General features: G+C 42.6%; 1 protein-coding gene across 1 annotated transcript in view; it reads right to left on the bottom strand.

Annotated features, from left to right (window-relative positions):
- Positions 1-1,909: 1,909 nt before the first annotated feature.
- The window catches only part of LRGUK (leucine rich repeats and guanylate kinase domain containing), a 42,085-nt gene continuing 24,108 nt past the window's right edge, over positions 1,910-19,886 (bottom strand). Inside the window, exons 14-20 of the mRNA XM_066318746.1 lie at positions 19,148-19,349; positions 17,901-18,008; positions 13,833-13,990; positions 10,742-10,800; positions 7,507-7,626; positions 2,968-3,128; positions 1,910-2,636 (exon numbers count right to left, since the gene is read on the bottom strand). Of these exons, the coding sequence (XP_066174843.1) occupies positions 2,485-2,636; positions 2,968-3,128; positions 7,507-7,626; positions 10,742-10,800; positions 13,833-13,990; positions 17,901-18,008; positions 19,148-19,349 (960 nt within the window). The 3' untranslated portion in view covers positions 1,910-2,484. The remainder of the gene's footprint in view (positions 2,637-2,967; positions 3,129-7,506; positions 7,627-10,741; positions 10,801-13,832; positions 13,991-17,900; positions 18,009-19,147; positions 19,350-19,886) is intronic.

The following is a 19,886-nucleotide window of genomic DNA, read 5'->3' as shown; positions in this document are numbered from 1 at the left end:
TCAGAAAAGATTCAGATCCTCAAATCAGGATCTGGGGTTCTTCACAAAGAGTCGAAATCTCAAATCAGAATTTGAGGTTCTCCAAAGACTCAATTCTTCAAACCACTGGAATTTGAGGTTCTCCAAAAGGATTGAAGTCTCCATCAGAATCGGAGGTTCTCCAAAGGGATTTAAATCCTCAAAACCTCAGAATGTGAGGTTCTTCAAAAAGCTTTAAGTCCTCTGTAAAACTCCCAAGTTCAGTCTGACCTTGACAACTTAAGGTGTGACTCTGCTGTGATCCACACACTTTTCCCTGCGAATAAAACCAGAATTCCCTGGAAAAAATCTGGGAAACTCAATGTGAATATTAGAAATAAAATCCAACATCCAGGCAGTTCTGACTTCAACCTCAGGCAGATGTTCCACACTTCAGGATGCAGGAAAGAGGCAGCACAATCCAGATGTTTTGGGAAGGAATTTGATGTTTGGGTTAGGAATTTGATCCATAGTCTGGGAAGGGAGCATGGGAGAGGGAATGGCAGAAAAGCTGAGGGAGAAAAGGCAAGAAATGGATTATTTACTGAGTTCAGGACATTCAGGTTCTCCCTGGTGCTTTTAAAATCCGTTTTCCTATTTCCATGCAAGGTCTGCGCTCCCTGGTCCATGTGTGGGATCTTTTGGAAGCTCAGGGCTCAAGAAGTGATTACAAAATAGGAAATGATTTTTCAACATTATCTGAAACAAATGCAAGCGAGCCCCTGCTCACATAAAACAAATAATTTCTTTTTACAGCTGGGAAATAAGAGGAATATTTATCCTCCACCTGTATCCTCAGCTCTGCAGAATCCAAATAAAGATACAATTTCTGCTCTGGAAAGTTTGAAATTTCCTGTGAATAGAAGATTGAAGGGCTGAGGTCACTCAAGAGGCACAAGGATTTTGCAGGATTCTGTACTCCAAGATGAGGAAATTCTGGGAAAATGTGGCTTGTTTTAAAATGCAGGAGGGAGCAACTGTTCCAAGAGTGGAGAGCTGGGGATGAATGTGGAAGTGATCTTGGCTGGGAGAACTGGGCAGGGATGGGAGCAAAAGGAAGGAGACTGATAGAGCTGGAATGGAGACCGACAGCAGGACCTGGAGCTGCTGGAGAAAATCCATGGAACAAGGGCTGCAGGGACAGGACACAGGGAATGGCTTCCCACTGCCACAGGGCAGGGCTGGATGGGATCTTGGGAATTGGGAATTCCTGGCTGGGTTGGAATTGGCAGAGCAGCTGTGGCTGCCCCTGGATCCCTGGAATGTCCCAGGCCAGGCTGGACACTGGGGCTGGGAGCAGCCTGGGACAGTGGGAGGTGTCCCTGGACACTGGATGGGATTTAAGGTCCCTTCCCACCCAACTATTCCATGATCCCGTGGTTTGCTGCAGGATTTTGGGTGGTTTTTCAGTCCAGTCCAGCACTCACCTCACTGAACTGCCTTGGCAAAAAACCCCACCCTAATTTTGCAGCTTTGGCTTTGAGCTCTCTGTGCTCCAGGGCTATGGGATCACTTCTTGTTCTGCCAAAATCCACCATGAACATCTGGAGCTTTGGAAGAGCTGCTGATCTTCAGCTTGAGGATCCAGCCCAGCTGCTCCATGGAAAGGGCTTCCTAAAAAGCTTTGGAATTTGAGGCCCCCTGAATGTGAGTTACTCACCCTGAGCTGCTTGGTGCAATTCATCCAATTTAATCAACAAAATCCTTGGCCACAAGGGACACTTTGGGCTCTTCCACGGCTCCCAACTGGGACAAAATCCCATTTTCTGTGCAGGGAAAGGGCTTTGAGGAGGAACCTGCTAAGGCAAAAGGGCTCTGGAAGTAGAAGGCAATGAAAATTAATCAGGACAAACGTTAATTCAGGAGTTTTATTGTCTTGTGAAAACCCAAATCTTCACTCACTTCTTCCCCCTTCTACTGACTCTCAGTAATTCTCATTTTTGCTGATGACTCCTCGCTGGGTTGTTTAAGTCCACTTGCAAATCCAATAATTGTCACTCAACGACATTTTCTTCTTAAAAACCCCAACTCTGAACTGATTTTCACTCCCAATTTCCCTCTGAACATTTCACAAAATCCCTCTTCTAAATAATTCACCAGTCCTACAATACAGACAATATTATCAGAAGCCCTGGTGCTTTCACACCTCAATTAAATCTATAATATAGGAACAGGAAAAAAGAGAGAAATTAACGGAAGATACAATCCTGTGCTTGTTAGGAAAAAAATCTCCACCATTTCCCAGCTGAGAGTGCCCAGGGAAATAATTTGTGGCTTTGGGAAATATAGAAATTACTTTTTAATAAAGTTATAAATAAATAACCTTTTTTGGGGTTGTTTTTTTTTGGGGTTGAGAGTTAATCAGAAATGGATCCAGCAATAATATTTGATAGATTTTGAAGAGAAAGAGATGAAAAGCAGGGCTAGAAGAAGGCAGTGTGACAAAAGCTGGGATGGAAGTGGCCCTCAGGGGCTGGTGCTTTTCCGTCCAGGTGGGATTGGAGGCAGGACAGGTTTGGAGTGGGAGCCTGGCTGGGGCTGGAGCTGAGGCACAGGAGAAGAGCCCAACTTGGCCTTGCTGGACTTCCTCTGCAGGTTCTCACCAGGCACTTCAGTCTCTGCAGGAATTAGGGAAGAGAGAGGGTTTATTCCAATAAAACTCAGAATTTACCACAGATTTCCAGTGGTTTTGGGGGAATATCCTGACCACATCCATTTATGCCTAAGCAGTAACTGGGGTTTTTTTTGGGGGGGGGAGGGCTGGTTTGTTTGGGTTTTTTTAATATTAAATTGGAATTCTGGAAGTGTCCAGCATTGGATGGGGCTTGGAGCACCCTGGGATGGTGGAAATTGTCCCTGCCCCTGGCAGGGGGTGGCACTCGATGATTTTTAAGGTCCCTCCCAACCCAAACTGTTCTGGTTCTGTAATTCCACGAATATCTCTCCAACCTTTGGACGTGTCCACTCCTTTTCCAGCTCCTCCTGGCTCCTGGTGCTCAGCTTTGGCTTCTCCTGGCAGGTGCCTCTGAGGACTGGGAACCTTGGTCCACGGACCTTCAGCAGGAGCTTCACCAGGTGGGACAAAAAGGTGTCCCCTAACACGCCCAAAGCTGAGGGGGAAAAGATTCCTGGTTTAAAATAGGAATAAAAAAGGAAATCCATCGTGTCTGACAGAGTTAGTGATGCTGCAGTCACACAGCTCAGCTGAGAGGGTGAGAAATAAAGCCCAGCACTTCCCCAGCCCACAAAACCTGTTCCCAGTCCTGGCAGAACTTTGGGAGTTTGCAAAGACAACGCCCACATCCCTCAGTTTTCATTTCCTGATTTAATTAATCAGGGGCAATAAAGAGGTTCAGCAGCAGATGGGAGATCAGGATTGGAGCTCCCCGTGCCCAAACCTGTGGAGTGGCACTGGCAGGAAAGAATTCTGAGTAAATCCAAGAGGAATCCCCTTGAAAAGGTTCCTGTGATACCCCAGGGACAACGTAAACCTTGAGGAGCACCCAAAGCACCTCTGAGTTCTTGAACTTCCTGCAGAAAAATCCAAATTCTGCAAAAAAAATTCCAAAATCTGCAGAAAATCCAGAGCCAAAATCGGAGATCTCAGATCCCACCAGGGATAACAACCCTGCTGGAGCTTGCTCTGAAGGAAGCTTCCCATTCCCATCCAGATATCAGCAATTTATCCCAAGGGAAGCAAAGAAAAGGTCTGGATTGATAAATGATTTCTCTGGCCGTGCTTCAGACATTCCAGAATGTCTCTGGAGTTATGGATTTATCAATCAACTTTCAAAGGTTCTGCACCATGGATCCCATCCATGGTGCAGAAATCCAAAAGAATTCCAGCCTGTCCTTCTTGCAAGCTTATGGGGATGCTGTGGTTACAGGGGGAAAAAAAATAATATATATATATATATATATATTTGAGTGGTGGCTTAATAAATCCACACACCAGGAAGAATAAGGGATCAGAAAGAGTGGGATAAAAATGTAGAAATTCCATGAGAAATGGATTTTTTTTTGCTACCAGAAGTACGGGGGAAGTCTTAGGGAATTTTGTCGCTGCCTTCAAGGGGAAGGAATGTTTTATCCTGGAAAAAGAAATATTTTCTCCTGGAAAAGGAATATTTTATCCTGTGAAAGGAATATTTTTTCCTGGAAAAAGGAACATTTTATCCTACAGGACTTCACTGGGTCAAAATCCAGCATCCTACAGTGTTCAAAACATTCCCTGTCCCTTCTCCAAGGGCAGCAGATCAGGAAAACTCTGGGAAATCATTTCTAGAGGAAAGGCTCTTCTAGTCCAAGTGGCACCAGAAATGTGGAATTTAATTAAGGTTTCTTATAAAATTACTCCATGACTTGTAAAACTCCTAAAAAAAACTTCTAAAATTACTCCAGAACGTCAAAAATATGGGGGAAATCTGGACTTCAGGTGTCTGTGCCATGGAGATGTCAAAGGTGTTTCAAAGGAATGAAAACCTCCCTCTCCTTCCTGCTTTTTTCCCTATAAATGAGTTTGGATACTGTGAAGCCAAATTTTAGTTTTCACTTCAGTAAAATTTCCCATTTAGCTACATGAAAAAAACCATGAAAAACAGGAAAAAATCAAATTAAATTAAATGGAAAGAAATGAAAAGAAATGAAATAACGTTTACTGGGAAAAGTGAGCAGTGAAGTACAGCAGACAGGGCCCTTAAGAATTTATCATTTCCTTTAAAGGACAGTTGTAGGATATTTTGCCCTGAAGGACTCTGCTCTGCAGGGATAAATTGGTTAAACCTGGAAGTGAAAACAAATGGAAACTCAAGCCAAAAAAATCCACATTTCCATCTGTGGGAGAACCCAAAAATCCCTAGAAACTGGTGTGAAATTATGAAAAATAAATTATCATGGGTTGATAGAGCTGTGGTCTAAGGAGTGAAATTAGAAATTGTCCTGCTGAAAACTGCAGGTCAGAGGGAAGGTGTCCAACCCATACCTTTAATTTTTACTCCAGAGCAATGGCAGGACTTGATTCCAAGGAGTGTTCAGTGCCTGAGGAATTATGTTGTTCCCACAGAGCTGAAGATTTTTATTTTTTTAAACAAAAACTGTCAGATTGGACAAATAATGAAAAAAAAAAATAAATTTGGGTTGTATTTGGTAATCTCTGAGGTCTTTTCCAGCCTTAATGACTCCATGATTGGATTAATCCCTGATGTTGGAAAATGTCATTTCCTTCACTGGATATACCTGGAGCTCAACACATTCATGTTCTTACCCCTTGATGGCTTTTTTTGGTTTACTCTTTCTTCCATCCCAAGATTTGGAAGCATAAAATTGGAGAGAAAGAAGAAGAAAAAAAAAATCAAACCACTTCAATATTTTTTTTTTTTAAAAAACCACTACAAGCTGGACCAGAATATTCCAGAAACGGGGGATTTTTCTCACCAACATTCCAGCTGCTTCTATACAAGAAGATTTTAATCAATCAGCCCTTTAAAATCCAATTTTTTCCCCTGAATTTTCCGTATTTCCATGACGATTTTGTTACAAGGCCTAGGAAATGACTCAGATGAGCAGTTTGCTTTTTCCCCTCCCCTCACAGTTGTTTCTCCACTGTTATTGAGAGTGTCAAAGGCAAACACTGCTCCAGTCACAACACCCAAACGTGCCGGGGTGGAAATCCAGATTTTTTTCCCATCTGCCAAGGGCGAGGCTTTTCCAACTGCACGCATCCAGGTCCTGCCTCTTGCTGGGGACAGATGATGCAGAATCCCTCATTCCACACCCAGTTCCTCCCAGCAGCTCCCTCGGCACAGATTCCTGGGATAAAGGGATGTGCAGAGGCCTCCGGACCCGGATTTTTCCAGGGTGTTAACAAAGTGCTTGTAATTAATGTACGTCACATCCAGGGAAAGTGGCTGGGATATAAAGGGAATTCTGAGGGGTTTTCTTAGCTCGGAATTCTGCTTCGAGAGAAAGGGAATGAGTTGGAATCTCTAAAGACCTTGAGCCTTTCTCACGTGACTTAATGTGACTCACCTTATCGTTTATTGTGATTGTTATTTACTGTGATTATTATTTACTGTGAGTATTAATCAATGTGATTATTATTTAATCTGATTGTTATCAAATGGTGATTTTTTTACAAGGTGTGAGGATATTTTGGTGAAAATCCATGGGTTGGTGTTTAGATACAGCAGCAGAGGTGCCTTTGGATGGGAGGAGAACAAGGAATCAGGCCTGGGACTGAGCCCTGGATCAAATTCTTCCCTGGGAGGGTGGGAAGGAGCTGGGATGGAAATTCCAGAGAAGCTGTGGATGCCCTCGGATCCCTGGAAGAGTCCAAGGCCAGGTTGGACACTGGGGCTGGGAGCAGCCTGGGATGGTGGTAGCTGGGTGGAACAAAATGGTCTTTCCAACCCAAACCATTCTAGAATTCCATGAAATTCCAGTTTGCTGACAGCCACAGGGCACAGGCAGCGGCTGACTCTGAATTCCAGCTCTCAGCTGAGCTTTGGGGTCATCCCAAAGAGCCTGGCTGAAGGCTCAGCCCTAATTCCAGATGTGGGATCGTGCCTGCTCCGCTTCCCCAGGTGTGCTGCGTGTCCCATGTGAGCATGAGGTGACAACAGAGGGCCAAGAGAGGGGGGAAAATGGGATTATCCAGGGGAAAATGCAGTGTCCATGGTCACAGGCAGAGCTCAGGTCTCCTCCTGGGACAGGAGCAGCAGAGGAAGGCACAGGCTCCATGGGAGGGGCAATGCCAAGGAAACACGGGGAGCTGAAGGCGTAAAAATGGTGAGGGTGGTTCCTCTTCGGATCTGCTCCTTCCTACAAACTCCAAAGGGCACAGGAGGTGTCACCCCTTCAAAGGGCGCAGGAGGTGTCACCCCCTTCAAATGGCGCAGGAGTGTCACCCCTTCAAAGGGCACAGGAGTGTCACCCCCTTCAAAGGGCGCAGGAGGTGTCACCCCCATCAAAGGGCACAGGAGGTGTCACTCCCTTCAAGTGGCGCAGGAGGTGACACCTGTTTGTGTGTGGAGTCAAACAATGAATGAGGGTGTTCATCGCCCAGGGGCAGAGAGGATTCTCAAGACACGAGGCTGAGGAAGGGCCCCACAGCATTTTAAAGACCACCGGTTTCAAGATTCTTGATTCAGTTCTTGAGGAATTCCAGGATCATGGCATCTCCCAAATGCCACTCAGCAGGAACTGTGGTGATCATGTAACAACATCTGAATAAATTAGTTTTGAAACCATTATTTCTCACTCGAATTCTGGTTTTCCACACCTGGACCAAGTTCCTTTCAGCATCTTTTTCCCTTCAGTTATCCCCTGCAATGAAAACTCTGGAAAAATCCCTTCCTGTGGGTGTGAAGGATGGCAAAATGAAACCATTCCTCTCCATGCCGGGTTGGTTTGATGCTGCAGCACCACGGGTTTAAATCAGGATGTTGATGGTTTGGAATTAATCTTCATCCCACCCCAAACTGAGCTCACCTGCTCTCTGAGGTAGCCAAGTTCTGCTCCTGGAGGGAATTTCTGGCATCTGAGGACAGAGGTGGAATCGGTTTTTTTGGGAGCTGCTGATGGAAGCCCTCAGAGTCAGGATCCAACTCCCTGAAATGATCCAAAAATAAAGTTCTTGTCACACACAGGACACAAAGCAGGAGAAGGCAACTCACTCAGAGAGAAAATCAGCTTTTTTTTTAAAATTTAGCATACCCCAAATGGGGTGAGATTAATCCCACCCCTTGTGAGATAGCTCCCAAAGTGAGGAATTTGTTTCAGAACAATTAAAAACCAGCTTTTCTGGCAAATTTGTGTGGACACCACTTCATTTCCAGGCTTAAATCAGAGTTAACCCCAAGAGAAGCAGCGAAATGAGAGAAGCCCTTAATGAAACGCTGAGCTAAGAGGTTTTAGAGGTCTTTTCTCACCTTAATGACGCTCTAAATCTGTGATTCTGAAAAATTAAATTAATTAAAAACACACAAAACAACCGCTGAAATCAGTCAGAGTGAACCACCAAACATTGCCTGGCAATGAGACATCCAAATGACTTTAATTACACCTGCACACAGCCAGAGGCAGAGAATAATTTGGATTTAAGGATCCAAATTTATGCAGATAAGCCTGCAGGGTTGCCATAAATAAAATAAGTTGGATTCCTGTGTGACATCGCCTCAAATTTTCTGCCAGACTCAGGAAAACTGAGCAATATATTTCTGTTTAAATTAAAATGTTCAATGAGGAGCTTCATCTTTTAATATTTTACTGATGCACCAGAAAGTCAAAGTTTTAAGTGCCTGAGGAACTTTCCTGCTAATTTTGGCAGCAGTTGTAGATATTTCATCAGATTCTGAGTTATTTTTAATTGGGATAGGATTCTTTGGCCTTTACCAGTTCTGGTCACAGCCAGGTATTTCTTCTCCCAGTGCTCTCCCAGCGTGATTCCAGCACAAATGGGTTTTCAGAGAGGGAGGAAAATTGATTTGGGTGAAAGAATTCCTCTTTCTCTTCAGTAAAACCTGACCTGCAGCTCCATCCATTCATCCCAAGTTGGCAGTGGAGGGAGTGGGAGAAAAGGAAGGGCAGGGGTGGGTGAGCCAGCACTGCCACTGATGAAACACTAAAATTACTGAATTCTTCCTCATTTCATGACAGAAAAAAATGCCTGGATTAATAAAATAAAATAAAATGGAATAAAATAAAATGGAATAAAATTAAATAAAATGGAATAAAATAAAATAAAATAAAAATAATTTTAAAATCTGCTTTACACTGAGATAGCTCTTTTTAACCAGAGGAATCAAGATCCAGATCCTCCAATAAAACATTACTCAGAACATTAATACAGATAAAATCTGGTCCAACAGCTAAAAAAACCCAAAAATCTTCCATTTTGGAAACTTTTAGCTGATCAAATTGGTATTTCCACGTGCTAAAAAGTACACAGAATCTTTTACCTGTATAATTCATGAATTTGGTGTTTTGAAATTCTAATCTTTCTAAAACACTTGGTTTGGGTTGATCCAGGTTTCCTGCAAAGCCCTCAGAGCAAAGTTTTCTGTAATTTCCCCGAATAATTAGAAATAAATCAGCTTTATTCTGCTCATCTACCTCAACAGAATGGTTTGGGTGGGAAGGGACTTTAAGAATCCCATGGGACACCTTCCCCTATCCCAGGTTTTTCCAAACCCTCTTCAGTCTGGCCTTGGACACTTCCAGGGATGGCTCCATAATTCCATATCCAGAGAAAGATCCAGCAAAACCTTCGGGGAGTTTCCCAAGGTGAAACCTCTCTCTGGTGGGTGTTTAAAACATGATTTAATTCTGATTTAATTCTGATTAGTTTAAGTGAACACTCCAAAGCACAACCAGGCAGCAAACACTGGGCTGGGCTGCCTGATTCCAGGGTTTTTGCTAATTTCTGCATTCCAGGATTCAGATTCTCCCTCAGAATTCCAAGTATTTGATAACATTCCTGTTTGTGGCCCCTCTGGACACGACTCCTGCAGGGATTGGGGTTTGTCTGCTCTTGCCTCCCATTCCCACCTGTCCCTCAGGGCCAGATTTCCTCAGGAAAAGCTGATTGGGGCTGACAGGATTCTCTCTCACCTGCCCCAGAGTTTAACTCCAAAATCAGCTTCCCAGCAGTGTAGATTGTGGAATAAAGGGAGAAAAAAATCAATAATTAAAGCAAAATGAGGAATTTATGCTGCAAATCAAACCCCAAACCTCCGGCAAAACACTGATTTCCATTTTTTTTTCCCTCATTTCAAAATAAATCCCGAGTGAATGAATCAGCTACTTAAAAAAAAAAAATCTTTTCTTTCAGTAAATATTTGCAAAATGCATCTGCCTATAAGCTTGAACCTTTGGTTTTCTAGAGACAATTTAATCCTGGAGGTTTTTATAATTTTCTTTCTTTTTATTTTTAGATGGAATCTCCAGACTCTGAATCTTCAGACTCTGAATAATCCTCAGCAGCACATCTGGAATGTGGAGCTGGAGGCTGGAATGAGCTAGGAACTTTTCTGTTCCTTTTGCTGCTTTAAATTCCACCACTGTGAGTTTTTTCCATGGCAGGTAGGAAAAGAATTTGGGTTAGGAAGGTTTTACACCGGGGGGAAAGCAGGAGAGCCATCAAAAGATCAATCAAAGAAGATTTATTCTAGAGTTTTTAACCAATATTTGGAGGCTCTGAGCATGAGGAAGAAGAGGAAGAAAGGTAGTAAAAAAATTTTAATAAATAAATAAATTAAAAATAAATAATAAAATGTAATAATTAAAAAATTTAAGAAGTGAAATAAGCTTTAGAAATCCTATTTAAACAGAGATATCTACTGCAGAAAAAAACCCTTGTGTTGACCTTTCAACACTAATAATTAGTGCTAAAAAATCACCTCAGGGACTGTGAGCTGCCAAAAAAAATGCTCCTTTTTCCTTCTCTCAGAGAAACTTGCAATAATTTCGTCGTTTTGGACAAGTTACTTGTGGCTGTGAGATTTTCAGTGTTCGTCTAGGGACTGCTGCACTCCCAAGTCAAAAGCCAAGGGGGGTTGTCATTTATTTGGAGGACTGGATCGAAAAAAAAGGAGATTTCTCTGTGAGATTTGCAACCCCTGAGAGTTTCTGTTCACTCACCCCTCAGAGCAGTGGGGAAAAAGCCCTAAAAAGGAGTTTTGGGGTTGATTTCTTTGGAATTTCACTGGAATTTTATCCAGGTTACCTGTGGAAAAGAAGCACCTGACGTGCTGCGGAGAAACGTCTTTGGAGAGAGGCTTCTTCCTGGGAAAGAGGAAAAAAAAAATACCAATTTTACAAAACAATTTAAAATTATTTGTGGTGATTTCAATGTCTGGGAGCCTCTTTTCTCCTGCTAAAATTCCAGAGGGTTTGAATTTAGATATCCTGGGAGAACAGTGGGGTTGGATTAGGACTAACAAGGTGCTGGATCTACATAAATAATAAATTCGGGTCTGATTTTTTTTTTTTTTTAATGATGTGGGTTTTTATCTCTAGTGAAGCTGAATTTGGTAAAAAAAATTTAAAAATAATACTTAAAAAATATCAAAAATCAAAAGTAAAAAAATCTCCACAACTCCCTGACAGGAGGGGGCAGCGGAAGCTCCGGGTGGATTTGAGGGAAATCATGGAAAAATCTGTCCAGCCTTGGAACAGCTGCCCATGGCAGTGGTGGAGTCACCAAGCCTGAAAGTGTTGAAAAAATATGAAAAAAAAAATTGGAAAAAATATGAAAAAATGAGGATGTGGCACTTGGGGCCACAGTTTAGTGGTGACCATGATCTTGGAGGTCCTTCCAACCTTGATTCCGTGAAAGAAGGAGATTTCCTGGAGCAAATCTGAAGGAGTTAAAAGGACAACGAGATCTCAGCAGGCCGGGAAATGTGGAGTTTGAAGGGTGTGTTAATTACCACGTGCTGCGGGACAAGGTAATTTGTCAGGTCAGACAAACCCAGCGCCAGGGTGAGCTGAGAAAATGGAAATTACAGAGGAACCTTATTAAATGCTGCTTTGTTATCAGCTGATAGCACTGATAGTTATCAGTTTAATGGGGAAATTGTGGCTGCAAGCAGAGGTGTTTTGTCATGGGCTGAGACAGAGCACGGTTAATCTGCCCAACATTCACATCACAGTTGTGAATTCCTTCCCTTTTTATCCCAAGTAAATAATTGTACTCCGCTCAGATGCCCACTGAGCTCGGTTTTAATTTCATTTTATTCTGTTAAATATAGAATTCTGACCTTTTTTTTTTTAAATCCCTGGGTGGATTACAGGTGGAGAACCTTTCTGTTCTTACCTTTTGTAATTAATTACAGCCAGAGAAAATGAGGGCAGGGTTGGCCTGATCATGTAGGAGGAAGCTGCAAGGAATCAGATTTTTATTTTGTTCATGGATAATTCACATGGATCTCTTCTTATTTTTTACTTCAGTTCTCCATGAAGTGAGGGGAGTGTTATTACTGGGGTGACAGGAAATTGTTTGAGTGCCAAAATAATTTACAGTCCCAAACGTAACAGCTGAGCCAAAATTTGGCTTTAAAGTTGCAGAAATATTTCTATTTTTCCCCATTTAATTTGGGCTAAGAGGCATCTGGGTTTCACCTTGAATGTTGACACTGTGAAGGTTTTGCTGCGTGGAAAAACAGAATGAAAACTCAGAGCAGTAAATAAAACAAAGGTATTCCTGGAAAAGGAAAATAATAAGGGAAAAAAAAATTATTCTGCCACTTTGTGGCAACCAAGTGAGTTAAACCTGAGGTAAATGATGGCCCCCTCCACCATAAGCCACTTCACAAAAGATGTAAACTTTGAAAATAAAAGTGAAGAAAAAATAGAAATTGTTGGGAGAGATGGCAGAATGTCACCAAGGAAATATTTCAGCTTCTCCCTCGCCTTCAACCAGCAAAGCCTGGGATGAAAATGAACAGTGCTCCTGGCAGTTTGGGAACTTTGCACTTGGAAAGAGGGACTCCATTCCAGGACAATGAAAGATGGGAGTTTCCCTGTTCTGTATCACTCATTTCTCAGTCATAATCCTGGGAAAAGAGGGGCAGGGGGATGTTCCTCCAGCCCCAGCAATGATTTTAAACATCAGAGGAGTGATAAATACACAGAGAGAGGGAAATTGTGGTGCCTGCCAAGACTAATCCCTCACCCTAATGACAGCATCACCCCGGAATGGGACTGATTTTACAGCTTTCATTTTTCTTTTCCTCTTTTTTGCTGTTGTTGTCCTGTAAAAAGAGCAGCAGTCACAGAGGGAATGTCCTGAGGGAACCAAGACTATTAGGGACAAAAGAGAAAAAAAAAGGAAGAGGGATTAAGCTGGAGTTTCCAGAGGTTAGTTGAAATCCAAGCATTTTGTTGACGAAAAAAAGCAAAATCAGGTGAAAAAAAATGAATTATTTATTTTTTTAATTTATTAAATTTGACCCCTGCCAGTTATCACTGGAATAAAACTGGGAAGGGCTCAGCTGCATGAGTTTTCCACTGCTATGGGATGATGTTCATGAGGAATCCTCACGCTCAGGGAACTGCATCCAGCTTTTCCCATGGAACAGGACAATTCCAGCTGTTCCCATGGAACAGGACAATTCCATGGCATTGTGTAGAACTGAGAGATGAAATTCTGCTCCTTACGCCAGTACACAAATGGATGAAATCATTAATGGATTTATTCTGCAGTAAAAACAGCAGAAAATACAGAATTTGTGCTCTTCTCTGAGTTTGGTGCCTCAGTCCCAAAGGAATGGAGTGACAGGACAAGGGGGATTGGCCTTAAGCTGAAAGAGAGAAGGGTTGGATGGAATATTCCAGGATTCCACCACAGCCAAGGACACAAACAGAGACTCGGCCACATCATGAGGGGAAAAACAGGGAACAGATCCTGGGATTTGGATTTCTCCCCTTTATTTTTATTGCTGTGACAGAGGTGAGTATTTATGGGGGGAAAAATGAAATCCTTTTCGGTGCCTGAATCCTAAACTGACCCAACCCAGAGCCCTGGAGGGAGAGACAACTCCTGTCCTCAATCCCTTAGCTCCAAAACTTCCCATTTCAGCTTCTTCACCGTTTTTTGGGAATGTGAACAACAGGAATTCCAGAAGGTGTGGAATGGCAGGGGTCCACTGGATGATCTTTAAGGTCCCTTCCAACCCAAACCATTCCAGGATTCAGAGAATTGGGAAGCAATGTTGAAATCAAAATGGGACAGAAAACAGGAGCCAGTTTTCCCTGGAGAAAGAAAGGTTTGACTCCAACTCCTCATTTCTAAGGCAAGAGGAACTGCTCCTTACCAATGAGCCTGGTGCTGCAATCAGCACTTCCAGGAGGTCTCTGGGACAGTTTTTGGCAAAAGTTTCCACTAAGTCACTGTAGGAAGCAGTCTGAGAGCGCGCAGAAGTTCCTTCTCCAGGGGATGGCTCTTCCTCTGGGAAGAGCTGAGTTCTGGAACCTGGGGAGGACAAGACAATCCTCAACAAAAACATTCTGAACACGAGCAGGAAGGGACAGTGTCTTGGGGGACAGTGCAAGGTGTAACCAAAAGCATGTATTGTATGGCCATCTGTTGGAACTGGTTGGGGAGGGGTTTGCTTTATCTCTTCCATGACCCACCCCTCATAACTCCGAGGGGATCTTCTGTTCATGGCCCAGCTGTTAAACCAGCTGGGGCAGTGTTTCTTTATCCCTTCCAGGGCCCATCCTCCCTCCAGGGAATCTGCTGTTCATGGGCCATCCAGGCTCACTGCATGGCTGATACAATTCCAGCATCCCATTGGGAGAGGCTCCACCCAGGGGGAGGAGCCCAGCATTCCCACCTGGATAAAAGCTGAGATTTGGAACAGCAGCACAGCCTGTTTGCACTGGATTCCCAGAGGAAAACCAGACCCCGCTCAGCACCACTGGACCTTCAGAGGAAAACTTCCCCCTCCTGCAGGATCATTGCTCCAACAGAACCACATCTGTCACTGCAGGAGGACTGGACTGGGCTGCTCCCAACACCCTGACCAGCAGGGGGCAGGTCGTGTTCTGACCCCGTCAGGGTTTCCTTTTTTATTTCCATTTTTTTTTTTTTTGTACTATTACATTTTTTTTAATATTCCTAGTAAAGAACTCTCATCCCTATCCCCATATCTTTGCCTGGGAGTCTGTTAATTTCAAAATTATAATAATTCAGAGGGAGGAGGTTTACACTCTCCATTCCAAGGGAGGCTCCTGCCTTCCTTAGCAGACACCTGTCTTCCCAAACTGGGACAAAGTCATTTTCCACCCCTGGAAGTGGCCAAGGCCAGGTTGGATGGTGTTTGGAGCAGCCTGGGATAGTGGAAGATGTCCCTGCCCATAGTCCCTCCACACAACTCAGTTTTTTAAACCAAAATGATTTTGAGTAATTCAAACTATTTCAAAAGTTGAAAAAAAGGAAAAATCTATAAACTGGGATTTATCCCGTGTATAAAATCACATCTTAATATGAAATAGAGCCATAGAAATAACCTTATAAATGTTTTTGTTTGGCATTGTTTCCTCTGAGGGCTCTGGCACTGGTTTTCCAGGGAAGTTGTGGATTCTCCATCCCTGGAAGTGTCCAAGGCCACCTTGGAGCACTTTGGGATAGTGGATGGGCTTTAAATTCCCTCCCAACCCAAACCATTCCGGGATTTTAATAGTTTCAAAATCACTGGATCCCATGGATAAAAGCTGCCAATGGAAGTACCAAGCATTACCAGCTCCAAAAAATGTTCTACTTCTGCTATTAAAATTTTTTTAACAGAACTTATTTCTTTTCTCCCAGGTTTTTTTCTTTACTCTGTACGCCAGCAAAAGATCTTGCCCAGCAGTTCATTAAAACAAAACAAAACAAAACAAAAAAAGAATTATAAACCTCTCATAATATCCCACAACCAATCTTCCCCCTGCTCCAATCTCACTAAAAATGTCTCATTTTAAAGACAACCTTGGGGCAAGGTTTGAGAAATAAATTATTTCCCACAGTCCACAAGAAGAGAGGATCTCTAGAAATAGGAGAGTTGAACTTATTTAAACACCTATAAATGGGGCTCTAAGTGAATTTAATGGTGTGTAGTAAATTTAAAAGTTACTTTATGAGCGGCAGAATTGCCCAAATCTTGCAGTGATAATGAAGTTTCTGTAGGGACAAGTCACTCTCGGAAAGAGCTGCTGAGGAATACAAAGTCCTTTAAAGGAGCTTCAGATACTTAAATCTATCTCCAAAAATACCATGATTATGTAAAAAATCTTTTCCTTTTAATCCTCACCCTTTTTTCTTCTTTTCTAATAATCTCTCTAGGGTTTGGTGGAGTTTGTTGCCTTTGAGACAAAATGTCCCCAAAGTTTTTAAGGCAAGAAAATACAATATTGTAGCAAATAAGGCAAGGAAATCACCTTTTTCATTACAGATGAACATGGAAGTTCTGGAAATTAAAATAAAACCTACTTAATATAAGGCTAAATAAGATTTTTTTCAGCCAAGTCCTCACTGCTGTAGCTCTGAGAAGCCACAATGTGTGCAGAAGCTTTTCTTGTGCCCACTGGGAAATTAATATTATTCATTCTTCCAGGATCCAAATTTACATGAAATGATGAACTGATGAATATTGCACTGTCCTTTATTAAAATTTTCAGACATTCTGCCCTTTTTTCAGCTACTTTTATTTGCAGCCTTCCCGAGCCACACAGGCCATGGATATTGGCTCTGTGCTCCTGAGGGAACTGATTCTCCACCCTGTGCCAATGGATCTAAAATGGAACCAAATCCATAAGCCATGGGATTTCCTGGAGTCAGAGGGAAAAGTTCCTAAAAAGGAGCTTATTTTTAATTCGTCTTGTACATCCTCTTTTTACCATCATGTCTTTTTGGGGAATTTTTTTATTTTTTATTTTTTTAAATCCTGTAAAGTTCTTCTCTTTCCCTCCTGGAGCCAGTTCTGTGGCTGCAGGATCAAGGAATTGATCTGCCTGAAAGTTTGAGGGACTAAACTAAAAACTCAGCAAAAATCCCCCTAAACCCCGACTAATTAATGCATGCAACAATTCGAGCATGAAATATTCAGTGGCTCTTGTTCTGTTTAAAAATCAGATTTTTCTCCTCATTTCTGCTTTGCCATTTAAGTTGGAAAAAAGGAAGGTAAGGACAAACCTCAGCCACCAGGGTGAAACACTAAAAATCCACTAAAATATAATTTAAAAAACCACAAAAAATCCCCTCAAAATCTAGCTAATTAATCCAGGTAACAATTTGAGCCTGAAGTGTTCAGTGGCTCTTGTTCTGTTTGAAAATCAGATTTTTCTCCTCATTTCTGCTTTGCCAATAAAATGGGAAAAAAGGCTGGGAAAGGAATTCCCTGCCATTCCATGAGGATAAACCTCAGCCACCAGGGTGAAACACTAAAAACCCACTAAAAATCACAAAAAAAACCCCAGCAATCCCCTCAAAACCACAGCTAATTAATGCAGGTAACAATCTGAGCCTGAAGTGTTCAGTGGCTCTTGTTCTGTTTGAAAATCAGATTTTCCTGTGTTAATTTAGGAATTTACATGAGGAGGTTCTGAGGGCACCTGGTTTACCTGGCTTGGAGAGGAGGAGGTGAGGGGAGACTCCTCGGGGTCTCTCCAACCTCTACTCCCTGTGGCAGGGACAGCAAACAGCTGGAGCTCTGCCAGGTTTAGGTTGGATTTTAGGAAAAGTTTTGCCCTCAGAGGGTGGTGGACACTGAAAAGGCTCCCCAGGGAATGGGTACATTCCCAAAGCTGCTCCAGGAGTGTTTGGACAGGGATGTTCAGGGTGGGATTGTTGGAGTGTCTGTGCAGGAGCAGGAGTTGGGCTGGATGATCCTTGTGGGTCCCTTCCCCACTCAGAAATTCCACGAAATTTTGCACGGGACCATTTGTTGGAACCCTGGGCACTGAGAATTCCAGACTTTCTGTGCTGACAGGGACTGACCCTCAAGAAAACACTGCAGTGACCTGAGGCCTTGGAAAAGGCTCCCAAAATTGAGTGATATCAGTGGGGTTATGGGTGGGCAGTTTGAATAAAAGTGTGTAATATCACAGGGAAAACTCAGAGTTTAAGGGTTTAGAATATATGGCAAAAGAATATGTCACAAAAGCTGATTGGCCAAAAAAACCCTTATAAAGTATTGTAATTAGGTAATAGTTCAGCTTCTGATTGTGATGGAGTGAATTGTAACATCTGTACTGTCTCACCCTTTACATGAGACTGAAAATGGAATAAAAATCTTTAAAACACCTCTCAGTAGCCCCATCTCTGGGTCAGAAAAGAGAATAATCCGACTAATAAATAGGAATATTCTGCTGATAAAACCAGTGGCTCCCAGACACTCTACCTGCCCTGCTCTTGGTGCCTTCAGTGTTGTCCAAAACTTCATCTGGCTCCAAGCCCAGGTGGACCTTCACAAGGTGAGTCAGCTCTGTGAATGCCTCATCCAGCTCATCTGCAGACAGGGAAATTAATTCCATGGCAGAGAGAAAAGAAACAGAATTAAAAAACCCTTTTCATCAGAGCAAAGATTCAAATCACACGCGTTGGACACAGAAATATGTTTTTAACTTATCCAGAAAATACAGAAATACATTTTTTGACACAGAAATACATTTTTAATATCTCTTGGGGAGAAAAACCTTCACCTTCATAAAAAGCACATTCAACAAGAGCTGAAATTCAGGCTCTGCACTCAACTAAATGTTTTCCTACTGGTTTATTTCTTTAGAGCCATATTTAAATTGTAAGCATTTTGCATGTCTTGGGTTGCAATGCAAAATGTTTTATCTCCTTATTATGTTTTTATCCCTTCCAGGCCCCATCCTCCCTCCAGGGAATCTGCTGTTCATGGGCCATCCAGGCTCACTGCATGGCTGATACAATTCCAGCATCCCATTGGGAGAGGCTCCACCCAGGGGGAGGAGCCCAGCATTCCCACCTGGATAAAAGCTGAGATTTGGAACAGCAGCACAGCCTGTTTGCACTGGATTCCCAGAGGAAAACCAGACCCAGCTCAGCACCACTGGACCTTCAGAGGAAAACTTCCCCCTCCTGCAGGATCATTGCTCCAACAGAACCACATCTGTCACTGCAGGAGGACTGGACTGGGCTGCTCCCAACACCCTGACCAGCAGGGGGGCAGCTCGTGTTCTGACCCTGTCAGGGGGTTATTTTTGTTTGCTTGTGGTTTTTTTTGTTTGTTTTTTTTGTTTGTTTTTTTTGTAGTCAATTTTTATTTTAATATTCCTAGTAAAGAACTGTTATTCCTATCCCCATATCTTTGCCTGAAATCCCCTTAATTTCAAAATTATAATAATTTGGAGGGAGAGGGTTTACACTCTCCGTTCCAAGGGAGGCTCCTGCCTTCCTTAGCAGACGCCTGTTTTTCCAAAACAAAACAATGCCACGTTTACAAATTCACAATATTTTATGCCACAGTGCTCTAATTTAATGTGGTGAACCCCAAAAAAACACCCCTACAAAAGCTGATCCATGAGAATGAATTACAGAGGGGTTCTTTCCAGAATGCATTCTCCCACCTGCTGTCCTCAATTCCTCATTACCCCCAAAGGAAATCAGCAATTAACTCACCCGTGTTGATGACTGCATCGAAGTATCCTGGGAAATCTTGGTTTATTTGGAGGTACATGTCCACTCTGGACACTGCCTCTTCAATCTCTGGCCTGCTGAACAATCCTGTCCTCCTCAGGTGTTCTTCATATTTCCCTTTGTCCTTTGGTACCAACAGGACATACTTGGGTTTAAAGTGGGTATTTTTCAAGCTACGAACACCCTTGAAAACAAAGCAGAGAAAAACAATGTTTTGGGATTTTTTTTTTTCTTGAAACTCAGTGTTTGTTGAACTTGCAGCTGGAGTTTTTCTCCTTGAAACATAAAGCAGAGAAACATAAGGGGTTTATTCCTGAAACTGACTTTGTGTTGAACTTTTGTTGAAAAAAACTGAGCGGTTTTTTTCTCTGTGTTTCTCCAAAACTACTGGCTGGAAGTTGCTCTGCAGGCATTGGTGGCTACCAGAGCAAAGGGGAAGCACTGCAAACATTTAATTTAATGTAAACCAGAACTGAGTGTCAGACCTGCAGCAGCCCCTCTGATTGCAAGTGTAGGCTCAGCGAGATTTTTAACTTTTAAAATTGGTGTCAGTCTCCTTTATCAGCCCAAGATAGACTCTAGATTAAAGGGAATGAACAGCTCTAAATTTTCAGTCTCAGCCCACGGCCCATAATTAAAATTTCCTTTAATGGTGTTAAATCACTTTTGTTCCGAGCCCTGCGGCAGATAATGGACTCAGCACCTTCTATTCCCACCCATA

The sequence above is a fragment of the Sylvia atricapilla genome, chromosome 5, assembly GCF_009819655.1.
Source record: "Sylvia atricapilla isolate bSylAtr1 chromosome 5, bSylAtr1.pri, whole genome shotgun sequence".
Taxonomy (NCBI): domain Eukaryota; kingdom Metazoa; phylum Chordata; class Aves; order Passeriformes; family Sylviidae; genus Sylvia; species Sylvia atricapilla.
Note: the sequence above shows the minus strand (reverse complement) of the source record. Positions and strands in the feature narration are given on the sequence as shown.